The sequence below is a fragment of the Neospora caninum genome, chromosome XII (assembly GCF_000208865.1).
Source record: "Neospora caninum Liverpool complete genome, chromosome XII".
NCBI classification, from domain to species: domain Eukaryota; phylum Apicomplexa; class Conoidasida; order Eucoccidiorida; family Sarcocystidae; genus Neospora; species Neospora caninum.
The window spans coordinates 4,141,357-4,154,179 of NC_018398.1; the positions used below are offsets into that span (position 1 = coordinate 4,141,357).

Genomic DNA, 12,823 nt, shown 5'->3' on the forward strand with positions numbered 1-12,823 from the left:
TTCCCGGCCCTCGACGTCTCCTTTTTGCTACTCCCGTCGCGGAAGGATTTTTCATTTGCTGTCGCGCGGGTCCGCGCACAGCCGTACGGCGGGGACACGTACTGAGCAGGAGAGTGACAGACAAGAAAGGCGAGGAAACGCGAGAGAGGCGGGTCTTGTGTGCTGCGCATCAGCTCGGTCGCTCTTGGCTAAAAACAGTGTACGGACACCGGGTCGGCCTCAAGGAATCGACTCGCACCAAGCAAGTGCTGAAATTTGGGAAAGAACCTAGAAAGGTAACCTTTTTCTCGGGTTTCAAACTTTATTCGTCTACAGCTATCTAACTTCAAAGAAATACCTATCTGTATCAACCTATAGTCATCGATCTATTTCGATCTTTGTGCGCGCGGGCATCAGTGAACGGCGCTTCGGCGGCACAGAGCGAGCCGAAGTTTTCGCCGAGCTGTATACAGCAAGAGGTGCACAATATGCATCCCACGGCACAAAAGGGGCAGAGCTGTTTGCGAACGGAAGAGGAGTTTCGATATTCAAAGTACACACTTCACGATCGCACAGGCTTTCAACGTCGAACTTGGAAGTGGACTCGCGAAAGATACGGTGTATGTCCATGTATCGGCGTCTCTATTTGTATTCGCATATTCGTATATACACGTCAGTGTACAGCCGAGAAAGTTTGTTTTGGAGGAGCTACAGCAATCAGGCTCGCCGTAAAAGCGAATGCATTGGCTGCATCCTCGACAAAAAATCAGACAATTTCTTGCCAGAGACGACTGTGGAGAAGCAGGAGCCGCCCTATCGTACAGGCGTCTTGTTTCGGGTCGTCGTCCTTGTCGAAATCTACAAAGAGACTTTCAAGAATAGCTTTCCTGTCGTCCTCTTCCGTTTCCGCCCACTCCTCTTTTCTGTCCTCTGTCGGATTCTCTTCTCTTTCCTTACTCCCTTCTGGTTCCCCTGTCGCCCTCTCGTCCGAATCTGTTTGGTCCCGTTCCCTGTCCTCTCTTTTGTCTCTCCCGTCTCGGCTTTGTTCGGAGAGAAAGGGTTCCTTTGCTACTCCCGTCTGTCCAAAAGTTTCGTCGGTGTCAACCGAAAGAGAGAGGCTGTGCAAATCGCGGGGATTCTTATCTGATGCGCCCTCCTCTCTGCGTTCTCGCGTCTCTCTTTCCCTCCCGTCGTCTCCCCTTTGCACTTCGCCTCCCTCTACGCACGGCACGTCTCCTGCTTCATCATCCGAATCAACAACAACGGTCACCCGCCTTCCACTCCTTTCTCCCCTATCGTCTCCTGCCCCGAGTTCTGCCTGGTCCTCTTGTCGGGATCTGTTTTCGTTCCTGTTCCTGCTGTTTTCGTCCAGGCCGCAGGACGACAGCTCCGGGCTCCGGGAAATCTCTTGCGCCTGTCTATGCTTGTGGAAAAAGTGGGAAAACGACTTACGAGCACCATCTTCTCGGGCAATTCGAAGAAGCGAACAGCACACAGGCACAATAGAAAAAACAGGTGTTGCTTCCATCCAGAGAAAGAGACTGACCCTCAGCTACCTCCAACCCGTCGACCTCGACCTGCCTACTCACCGTATCTACAGATGCCTACCTATATCACTCAAGTCCTTACATACAAACATACATATACACATCCACGCTCCTTCCTCTCTCTCTCCAAATATCTAGATACCTGTCGTAAGGGAACACAAATATCGACACTTCAATATACATTTATATATATTTACATATATGTACATATGTAAGTATGTATGTATACCCCTCGAGGAGTCAAGAAACGTTTTCAAACGAGCGGGAAGGACAGGTGTCCAGGACGACTTCGATTTTCTCACCATCGGACATCCAAAGTTCTCGACGTTTCTTTCGGATAACGACGTGAGCCGTCCAAGTGGAGCTGCACATAGGTTGTTTTTGATTCTTAAGACCGTGATCTGCTTCGCTGGCTGTCTGCAAGAGGCGAGATGAAGACTGACATGGTTCTGCATGCTGTGGACCCTTTTCTTTCGCCTCCAGAGAGACCCGACTCGCTGCATTTTCTGGACAGTCTTCTTCCTTTCTCGCCTTCGTCTGTTCCGTTGCGAGACGGTTGGGGTTTTCGTCCACCGCAACCGAATCGGAGGCGTTTGCTCGTTGTCCCTCCTTGCCCGAGAGGGGACGAGTGCCGGTAGGCTCACGGGCCCCCTGGCGACTTGTTCCCGCAGGAAGTGAAGCCCCGACCTCCTCTTTGAAATACAGTCGATGCTGCAGGCCGTCTAAAGCGTCAACTGCTCGCGCTCTCCAGTAGAATAAATGAACGCCTCCTGTTTCGCGAGGGGTATGCGCGGCTGAAGCGGGGAGCAGACTGGACATTCGCTCAGCGCCGCACGAGATGTCGCCGCTTTCCTCCGGAGGAGTGTCTAGGAGGCGAGAGGGGAGGGAGAATACACAGACACCAGAAACACACGACCGTTCCAGGAAAGAGGAGAGAGGAGAGGCAAGAGAACCCAGAAAGCAACTACAGGGGAAATAATGGCTAGGTCCTGGAACGGGAGATTAGAGAGCGTCGCACAGTGCCTACATGTATGGAAACATACATGGGGGGAAGTTTGCAGTCAAATCTACGCGTATGTAAGGGCTTACATGGGCGTGTATAGGCGCGTCTGGTTTAAAACGTATACGTGTACATAAGATATAGAAGTCCATGGCGTCCGTCTTCCCCACTCAGACCTCAAAGGATTCGCAGACGCCTCTGCGGCTCTGTGTTTTCTTCCGATGTTTATCGTTTACGAATGGCGACACGAAGGTGCGCGAGAGTGTGTTGTGTGGTTCGCACGCGTAGCAGATGGCAAAGTCTATCTACTTTCTCTGCGTCAGTTCAAACTGAAATCCCTCCCCTTCCAGTTCTCCCGCGAATCGTAATCCCCCCCAGACCTACGAAAATCGCGTTCATTTTGGCGGGCGGGTGACTTCGGTGTTGCCTCTGATGTCGACGATTCTCCACATGACCGGTGAGCTCGGAAACAAATGTAAAGCTGTTCAGAGAGCGCATGCAGCGCAGGAAGCCGAGGACACGTGATAGCCCTTAACGCGTGATTTGTGTCTATTGTGACTCTCGAACGGCGATGCGTTGCACACCCTGACGAAAGAGCGTCCGGTTTCCCGCGTCCTTGGAGACGCGCGTGGCTTCCCGCCCGATAAAGCGAAGGCCCATGGAGAGCAGAAGGACACACGAAGCAGCAGGGAAGACAGAGATGAGTGCACAGAAGGTTCTTTCGTCACACCGCTCGTGAACGAGACTCCGATATGCAGGAGCGCACCACACGCCGTTTTAGAGGATGGTCCCAGCCCCAACAAGGCGAGAAAGGTCGCCGCTCAGAGGGCCCGAGGCTTTGTGGCCAAGCGTAGGGACGGCTGGGGACGGAGCTGTCGCGGACGCAGGGTGCCGAGCAATGCGTCGAGACCGTTTGAGACTTGGTTTCTCTCGAAAAAGCTGGAAACGGAACTTACCGTGCGAGAGTCTGTCACTTGAACCGTGTTGTCCTGATGCTCAAAGGGCGCGAATGCCGCAGGGAGAGAAAACAGTAAAAGGAGATTTTGTTTCGTTTCCACAATCTCGGGGGCCTCCAGTTCATGCGGCTCTCCTGCCTGTTGAGTCCCCTCGTTCAGTGGATGCTCGCGACTCGCTTGCTCCCCCCTCGCTTCGCAAGATGGGCCAGGAAGGGATTGCTTCTTCCCTTCCCCTCGCGCTTCGCTATCCGACAGGACAGTTGAATCGTCGACGCACTCGACGAAAGGGTGATGCAAAAAGTCGTCAGCGTCAGCGCCGTCGTCTACCTCGGGCTTCTCCTCCCTAATTAAAAATGGACTTGCAAACTCTAGTTTCTCGGGAGAAGGTGCATGCGTTTCCGTGTCGCATCTTTTTTCTTTGCAGGCGTCATGTCGCAGCGACGCTGCATTCCCTGTATGAACGATTATCTCGGCGATGCCGGAGTTCGTGGCATCTGGGGGAGAATCGAGTGAAGCTTCTGAGGTCTTGGAAGTTTCCTGCTCGGGTTCCGCCGACGACTCTGACGAGACACTCCGAGCGATGTGATGAAATTCCGGCTCAGTCACCTCGAGAAATCCGCCATCTCTCGGAGCCGGTCTGGTCTCTCCTCTCTCAAGACTCCCCAGACTGACCCTCGCCGCGCTCAGGTCTCGTGAGGCGGCTGTCGCCTCTTCTCCTGCGAAGCGAATCGGAACAGCCTGGCTGGCAGCCGCTTCGCCACGGGCGAGTACCTCTCCGGGAGTCCTAGAGAGCTTCAGAGGAGTCGTGACCCTCTTCGGGTCGTGGCGTCGCTTCTCTGCGCTGTCTTGGGAGTTTTGCCTCTCTAGGAGAGGCGGAAGGCGCGCGTCAGAGCCGTCCAGCTGATCCTCTTTTGGATCTTCTCCGTTCCATTCAAAGGCTGCGCTGCTTCCACTGGCGACGAACTCTCCCGCGCCGGCGTCTTCTTTTGCGGCTGCCAAAGCGTCGGCTTGGCCAGCTTCAACGGCGCTGCGTTTGCCGAGAACATGATCCTGCCCAATCGACTTATTCTCGTCTTGCCGAATGGGTTCCGCGGTTTCGAGGGGCTCTCGGCGCTCCAAGGGGGGCTGCGCGTCCTCGGCCGATCCTGTGTCGACTTTGCAATCTTTTAAAGAGTTGGCCGACCCGAGAAGGCCCGATTTCAGAACAGGCAGAACAAGGTGAAGGCGGTGGCTTTCGCAAAAGAACTGAGCGCGACCCTGGGCGAAGTCGACTGCATGAGGCAGAGGCACGGTATGCTGGAGCGAGAGAACGCAAAACAGGGGGAAGGGATCACACGGATGACGCGCGCGCGGTGCGCCGAGCAGGCGCGTCCTGGATTCAAGGACGGCAAAGTAGGCGACAAAGCTTTGTGAAGCAAGGAGAGATGTGAGAATGCGAGATGTGAGAATGCCGACACAAGCACCGTTACAAAAAAACGTATGACCTCGAAAGCACAAAGCGCTCTTCCCTGTTCCAGGGTAGATGTACTAAAAAGGTGCCGTAACCCTCGAGTCGTTCCTCCGTAGAGTGCCAGGAAGCAGCCTTGCCAGAGATAGTCAGAGACACACGGGAAGCGAGTCTCGCGGCGTGGCGGAAAACGGTTAGAATCCAACACTACTTCGCAAACGTTCCCCTCTTAAAAGGAACAGAGAGAGTGAAGGCGCACGTAAGGGGCGACCAAAACATCTGAAGCGAAAAACTTGGAGCACGAGAAACTCGGGAAAACCAGCTTCTGGAGGGGAAATGCAGTGGCTGGGGAGTTCGGGGGAACGAGAACGCGAGAGATCAGCAAAGCCTCAATGATGGAAGTGTAAACAAACTCGAAAAGGTGTCGAGAGAAAACCGCAAGACTCTAGCGAACTAGGAACGACGCCAGGTCTTACGGGGGCATAGGGATCGCCTTTCCGAGCAATGGTTAGCACCTTGTTATTCTCGGAAATAGCGACGTCGATGTCCGTACTCGAAAGCTGAGGCACAAGGAAGAAGAAACAGACGAAACGGACACACACACGCACACACACGTTTTGCTCCTTGTCGCCTATACACTTCCGCTACGAAAGTCCTGGCCTTCCCACCAAAGCACGATCTGTGCCTGACCATGCGCCTTCTTCAACAGTACGGCTACTCAGAAACAGGTGTACGCACACGCATACAGGTATCCATAAAGAAATATACTAAAACGTAAATATTCATTTACAAGTACGTGAGCACTATATATATATATATATATATATATATGGATCTTTGTGGATGTGCATCGTCACCGCTGATGCTGTATTTGCCTGCACTTGCTTCTCTGATTTAAGTGGATTCACAGCTCTCTGTTATCTGGTTCCGCATGTAAGCGAGAAGACGTTTCCGCGTTTCTGGTTCTCTTTGTGTAAGCAAGCTGAGAATGGCCAGAGTCTCGTCTCCTCTCCCAGCTCCTCTCTTGGCACCTCCCGACTTTCGCGAACACTTCTTTCGAGTCTGGCGCTGCTCCAGTGCTTTCGATCTTTACTGCCTTTGTGTATCGATCCAAGTTCTATTTTGCCTTAGCCGAGCACAACGAGCAGGGAGTTGAGCAAAACAGAGCGCAGACCTAACGCTATTTCCCCGCTGTTCGGCGAGAACTGCGCTCACTACTGAAGCTCCGAGGTGAATTTCGACGCGTAGGTTCTCAGGGACGGGCTTTTCCATAGGCAGCTGGCAAGCGACACAGCACAGCAGGAGGCATCGCGTAAGACCACTTTTTGCGGTGAACACACCAGCCTTGAGAAGAGAAAGGAACGCATGGACGCCGCTCCAAATCTATCCCTCACTGAAAATTGGAACACCTTCAAACCCACGTGTGTTCAAAATCCTCGTCTTCCGTACACACAAACGTAGAGAGGAGCTGCAAAATCGGGCGCTGCGTCTGCCCTTGCTTCCTGGGGGGAGGGGGTGGCTTAGAAACAGGCCTATCTGCCAAGACAGCTAAAACTCGACACACGTTTTAAAGTCCGAGACGCGGGAGTCCGAACCGGAGAGAGAGCCCACCCTAGTGCACATGCTAATGGGGAGAGGGGAGAGACGAAAATACCGTCATTAGGCGGAAGAGGAGAGAAGTATGTTCGACGCGTACCGTCGAGTGGTGTCCGAAGAGTTCCGATAAGTCGACTTTTCCTTGGTGAATAATTCGCCACTCGCCCGGGCTCAACTCTGTTTTCTGCCGGTCCACTGTGGCGCCGTGAAGGAAGTCGTCGTTTTCATCGCTGCCGCCTTCCTCGCGTTCTCCGTCATCCGGCGAGCCGAGCTTCGAAGCTGGAGCCGCTGCGAAACCATCTGACGCCCCCTTCTCGTTCCGCAACCCTTGGGTGATTCGGCTCTTCGCTTTCGCCTTTTTCGCCATCTTCTTCAAGTCTTTCCGTGTTATGACTGAATGCACAAGGAGCACAAATGTGACCTTCGGCTGTTACAAGGGAAGGAGGCCGGAAGGCAGGCAAAACGAGACATGGCGGGCTTTCTTAGTCATCAGCCCGATACAGGCAAGGCTGCCGTCGTGAAACACGACTCATTCTTGTAGAAAGCACACCGTCTCTCTCGTCGACTGACCTTCTTCAACTGCATCGTCGGCACTCTGTTTTTTCAGCCGCCTGTCTTCCAGCTCTTTCTTTCGCTGCTCCCAGAACTTGCGCTTGTCCTTGATGATGTCCTCTCGGATTGACATCAACCCCGGCAAGTCGCCCTTGCATTTCGCCTTCTGGAGGACTTGAAAGTCTGGGGGTGAAGTAAGAAAGAACACACGAAAACGTGCAGCTATGAGACAAAAGGACACCCAGAAGGCGGTCAACTGGGTCCAAACAACGAGAGCTGATGCGGGAGTTCGGCGTGGCAACGGAGCGGACTTAGGACCATATCCGAATTGAAAAGAGCACGGCAGGCCCTCTGGAGCCTTTATCACGAACTGGGGAGGATTTCGTGCATGCCTGCGCACCATGAACCTGTAAAATACAAGAGATACTGTATCACATAGCTGCAAGTGCGAAGCCAGGTCAGATCCTTAAATCGGCTGATGACTAGTGTCCTAACATCTCACACGCGCATGCAGTGGAGATTTTCAGAGTCGTGAAATCGTGAAGCACGACACCCTGTCGAAGATGCCACTGCCTTCTTATGTCCTGTCCACAAAGCACGGTTAGCTTCAGATGCTGACAGCGCACACTCTCGCTGCTGATCCTTTTTTACCGGGGTGAATCCGCTCGCCACCTTTGAGGTAGCAGGAGTTGACCTTGTCCGTGCAACTCTCAATCAGAACCCGCAGAAGAGTCGGCTGCCCTGAGAGATTCCGTTCGAGACACCACAACGGTCCCTTCCGTGCCACGGATGCGCAGATCGAAGCGTAGAGACAGGGGAACGAAAAACAGAGAGTCGCTGCGGTGGTCCTTTTGCCAGACCGGCAGAGCTGTCCCTCGCGGTACAGTGTGAACGGCTCGTGGCGTGCCGGAAAAAGAAATGCGCAATGTGAACCGTGGAGCAACTGAAGCTCTCTGACCTGGAGGAAAAGGTGTCTTGTGTGAGGGCGCGGCGAAGCGACCCCGTTGTGCTTTTTTCCTGTTCATGTTCGGTGACTTACTATGGCATTGTCCGAAGGTATTGGTGCTGACGCACACGTCAAATGTGAGACACGCAGCGCCATCTGCCACAGACAGGATTCCGCACACGCCCCAGCAGATCTGTGTGTTGAGAGTGGCATCGGGTATAGGGCTGCGCCTGTGCACTCCCTAACCGAGCATTCACCCGATGTTGAATGTCTGCGCACGCGTCAAGCGACACAAATTTCCTTTTTAACAAGGGCCGTGCGCGAGACGCACGTTCGCGCCTTGCACCTGGCACTGGTTTGTTGTGTCTGTGTTGACCTGGAAATGTCTGCCATGGGGTGCCGACTCCATCTAAACTTCAAGACAGGATTTGACTGATGAGGGGAATGAAAAACCGTGCGGTGACGGCGAATTTCCCTCTGCAGAAGTCTTCACTTCAGTGGAGGGTATCGGGCAGCTCGGCCGCTGTCGACGTTTTTCCTTCAGCTAAAACACACGTACGTTTATCCTTGTCCGGCCGCGGGGCACCAATGCTGTACGGCAAGTTTACTGCGGATCCCCTGTCGCGCTGCTCCACCGAGAAATCTTCGATCCAGGGGGAATGGCACACATTGATGAAGCACTTTTGATAGATGCCGTTTGGGTACACCACATCGCTCTTGACGCAACAACCTGAAACACAAAACCCGCAGGCACTGAACACCGGGTTATCGGGGGAATCCGGCCGCGCTCTTGACCCGAACCGTCTGTCTTCCTTCTGCGTCTTCAAGAGAGAGACAGGAACGCTCAGCAATACAGAGGACCTCCGTCCGGCCGCTGCGGAACCACAGATGCGAAGAAGAGATGCTGAATCGTGCTGCTGAAACCTGAACGGCTTGCCGCTTATCCGCAATAGGGTGGCAAACGCCGATACTCGGCTGAGGAACCAGGATGCCGGCGTGGGTTTTGAGCCAAGCAGCAAAGTGTGGAGCAGTGTAGGATGTGTCTCATCCACAATCGGCCAGGCGAAAATAATTGCCTCGTCCTGTGACAGGACCTGTTACACGAACTGTTCGCAAAAGACGATTGTGAGCGGCAAAGGCACCGACCGATTTCTGGTCTCAGTAGTACGCATCCTTTTGGCATATCTCCCTGCTCTTCCAGTTGTAGAATGTAATCCTCTTGTTCCTGCGAGAAATGCGTGCGCAGGACACACCGGTACGAGGTCCCTGGTAACAGGATTTCCGCTTCAGCTGAAGAGAGCGAAGGATCGTCGCGTACGCTAGCGTGGCACCACAACCGTCTTGCACGGTTCTAGATCCCCCACTGGTCATGAGCTATGACTTTGCTGTCGCCTAGAGAGGCGCATGGAACACTTTTCTGCTCTTCTAGCGACCATCAAAAGTTCCAGGTTCCGGGCGCAGAATGAACCCGACGATTCACAAAGGTGGATCCCAAGGTGGGCGTGACGTGCCAAGGACGGACCCGCAACAGGAGCTAGGCCGGGTTACCTTTTTGTGTTTTGGGTCTGAGATTTCGTCTACGTAGCTGTGTAAAAGCCCACGGAAATCTCTCGATCGCATTGCCTTGCTCAGCTTCTCCAGTTCCTGCCACCAGACGTACTTGCATCCACATAACTGCGTAACCATGTTTTGTATGACCGTACTTGCACAACACCTCCTACCGATGTCCGATCTCTCCGATTTCGGAAGGCTGTCCCTGTATATCCAAGCCACTATCGCCACACGGGCGTAGCGGAGGGCAGTCCATTTCGATCATCAGTAAAACTCGGAAGATAAACAGCCACATGCAAGACCTAGGAGGCCGGCTGATGCTCTTTGGCACCGCGTCTACAATTTTGGGCGTACATCTCGCACTGTACTGGATAGGATAGGGAAATACAGTTATTGACTACGGAAACTCTCTATGGTAGATTTTGGTGCCGTCTCCCGTCAGTTGGAAAAATATTTGGGCACTACAGTTTGGGAGCATGTGCTTCCATTACAACGGAGAATTCGTTTTCGTCGTCCTAGATAGGCATAGTGAACACAAACGCATGAAAAAAACTCTGCTGTGGTGTGTCGGTGTTTTGGGTCTGTGCGATATGCACCTAATCTGAACGTTTCAACGGGGCCTGCAGGAAAACGGATGCTGGACTCTCTGGACGGAACTTTTCTCTCGCGCCTCACTGTTGACCTTTCGATTGCGGTGTGAACGCAGGTGTTTCCGATCTCGAGGATCGGGCAACATTATGAAAATCGGTCAGGCGGCAGCTGGCTGTCGTTTTGTCTGCAGCGGTTCCGTATACTTGCCTCACAAGTAATGCCAGGGTCGTTTTTGTTGGTAGCCTTTGCGTTATCCATGGTGACGGAAAATATGCTAATGCAGGAAGGGACGAATTAACAGATCATTCACTCTGAAATGTTTAACCATCCGTCATCGTCGAATTGGATGCAAGCTGTCCAGAGGAAGAAGAGAGAGACACAGACTGTAGCAGCACCTAACAACCCGCTGCCATGAGCGTCTCCTCCGTCGGCCAGACTGTGATTGGCATCCGCCGAGATTTCAGGGGATTTGCCGTCATGAACACCATATGGAGAGTAGTCAGGAGGTACCTTCAAACGCTGGTATCTTACTGAACACAAACCGTGGAAACGCGAGGACGCAGACGGATAAAGGTACTTTTTCCCCACACTAATCAAGAGGCATGACATGTGAGCTCCCGGGACGCGACAACCTACACGCGAAGGTCTTTTTTTGAGTGTACTCGCATTTCTTTACACACTGTTCTCGTCTGCCCAATTCATAGTGTTAAGGTACTGGAAATCGTATCTGGAACAGAACAAGTTACGTACGCCATCGGAGAGAGCTTTTTTCAGGGAAACAGACAAAACCTCGGAACCTGCACGGTTGCATACAACTTGGCACATCTTAGTCGTCGCTTGTTAAAGCAACACCAATCCAACGCTGTTGAGTGTGCGGATGCACTACCTCGGCGCACACCCACCGTCACAGCTTTGCCCAGCGTCGATGTTCAGTCCAGTAAAGGCTGAGCCATGCCTGATGCCAAGCCCCGCATGCAAGCGAAAGTGCGGCTCGGTTGGAGCGATGCCAGTTCGAAATCAGCATTCGTTTGGCGTTGCTGTTGTGGTTTCCTGAATCGTGCTTGCTATCCAAAAACGAGTCGGAAGCGGTCTCGACCCGCGCAATCCAGAAGTTTAGTCACGTCGTGGTTGTACGTAGACGTTGTTGAAGTCCCCTTTTTTCACACCGGTTCGTTGTCGGACTCTGGACACGTGTGTGAGTATATTTAAATTGTGAAAATATACCTTGCTTCATATCAGGTACCCGCCCACCTCATCAACCATCTGAGGGGGCTCGTGCGCACCACGCGCTTGTAGGTGGGTGTTTTGTCAGTTGCCACTGTGTAATTTGCAGATGATGGCCGCATTCCAAATATGTGGCCACCCGTTCTACCCAGGCAAAATATTAGTGGTTATCCCCCACGCAAGAATACGAGATCGGGAACCTCTCTGGAGGTTGGTAGCTGCGGATTCTGCCTGGGCATTTCAAGCTCGGGAGGCAGTGTGTGGAGTAGTCGAACAAAGCAGCCAGCGTCTCCAACCGAACAAATACATTTCCAGATGGAAAGTTCTCGTCTTAGCCAAATGCTGCATGAGAGACTGAAACGAGCAACCTACAGTACCGGAGATGACGGGTTTGCAACGTCGCAATTTCGTTTGCTAGACTTTGTATGCGCGGGCAAGCAAATCAATAGTGGCGGGCCAGCTGCCTGCGCCATACGGTTAGGCGTGGCGGTGCTGAGAAAGCTGTGCGCCACGATGCTTTATAAGCGGCCCAGATCACGTGGAAAACCAGAAAAAAACTACCGACACATTTGTCTGGGGATCTCTCACACAATTTTGAGGCTTTATGATTTTGTTTTGTCGTCGTCATTTTCCGCTACACGCTGAAGTCGTGCTTGTCGTGAGCTGTTACACGGGTACTCCAGTTGATCATTCTGCTTTCCGAACGAATTGTCTCGATAGTCTAGCCAGACCATACTAGGTATTGAGCATCTCGATGCATGCCTGAAGGGGTGAAAATATCGAGCCGCCATCTTCCAGTGGACGAGGTCCCCCCGCCGTGTACGTCCAAATCTGGTAGGCGCTTGACTGTTTTTTTAGAATTGTCCATTACGCGAGCGTTAGTACATCGAAGCTTACTGGTTGCTGCGGCTGTCTGCATGCAAAACAAATGCGACGTGATCCCGTTTCCTTTGTGGGTTTGAGGGCCGCAGCAGTCGGTCAAGCGGAGCACCAGAGACGGCGACGGCCGATGTCACTGCTGGCGACAGTGACTTCCGTTTGGGAACAGACTTGCCGTAGATGAGTGCATGCCGCTTTGTTGCATAAGTTGGGGGGATACGGTAGTTGAAACCGCTTCTGTATCTTTGAAGGCTGTCGTTTTCCCTCGTATGTCGCCTCCAGTTGGTTTGCCCTGTGGTGGTTTAGTGGACAGGCCTTCAACAGTTGCACTGTATTGTTTATCTGCCCCGTCGAGAGCATGTCGACAAGAAGTTTTTAATGCAAGGACCAACAAAGCGACCACTCGGCTAACCTGACCTTCGAGTTTGCCAGCGTCAGTTTCGGACTAGCCCGTGTGGCACTTTTTTGTGCAGGGGGCCCACCGGCGTCCGGCTGTCAACGTGGCCGCAGCTGTTGCAGTGCCAAGTTTCGTTCCATACTTTTTGCGGTGACACA

The 12,823-nt window shown here is 53.0% G+C and overlaps 2 protein-coding genes across 2 annotated transcripts; both read right to left on the bottom strand.

The window, feature by feature from the left end:
- Window positions 1–745: 745 nt before the first annotated feature.
- On the bottom strand, window positions 746–1,507 carry NCLIV_065480 (conserved hypothetical protein; the record flags this gene model as incomplete). The annotated part of the gene is made up of 1 exon (XM_003886099.1): window positions 746–1,507. The coding sequence occupies one exon, from the start codon at window positions 1,505–1,507 to the stop codon at window positions 746–748; it is 762 nt and encodes a 253-aa protein (XP_003886148.1).
- A 1,840-nt stretch (window positions 1,508–3,347) lies between these two features.
- Window positions 3,348–8,179, bottom strand: NCLIV_065490 (hypothetical protein; the record flags this gene model as incomplete). Its single annotated transcript, XM_003886100.1, has 7 exons — window positions 3,348–4,778; window positions 5,406–5,489; window positions 6,145–6,207; window positions 6,626–6,918; window positions 7,096–7,260; window positions 7,729–7,852; window positions 8,117–8,179. 7 exons carry the CDS (start codon window positions 8,177–8,179, stop codon window positions 3,348–3,350), a joined length of 2,223 nt encoding a protein of 740 aa, XP_003886149.1.
- Window positions 8,180–12,823: the final 4,644 nt, after the last annotated feature.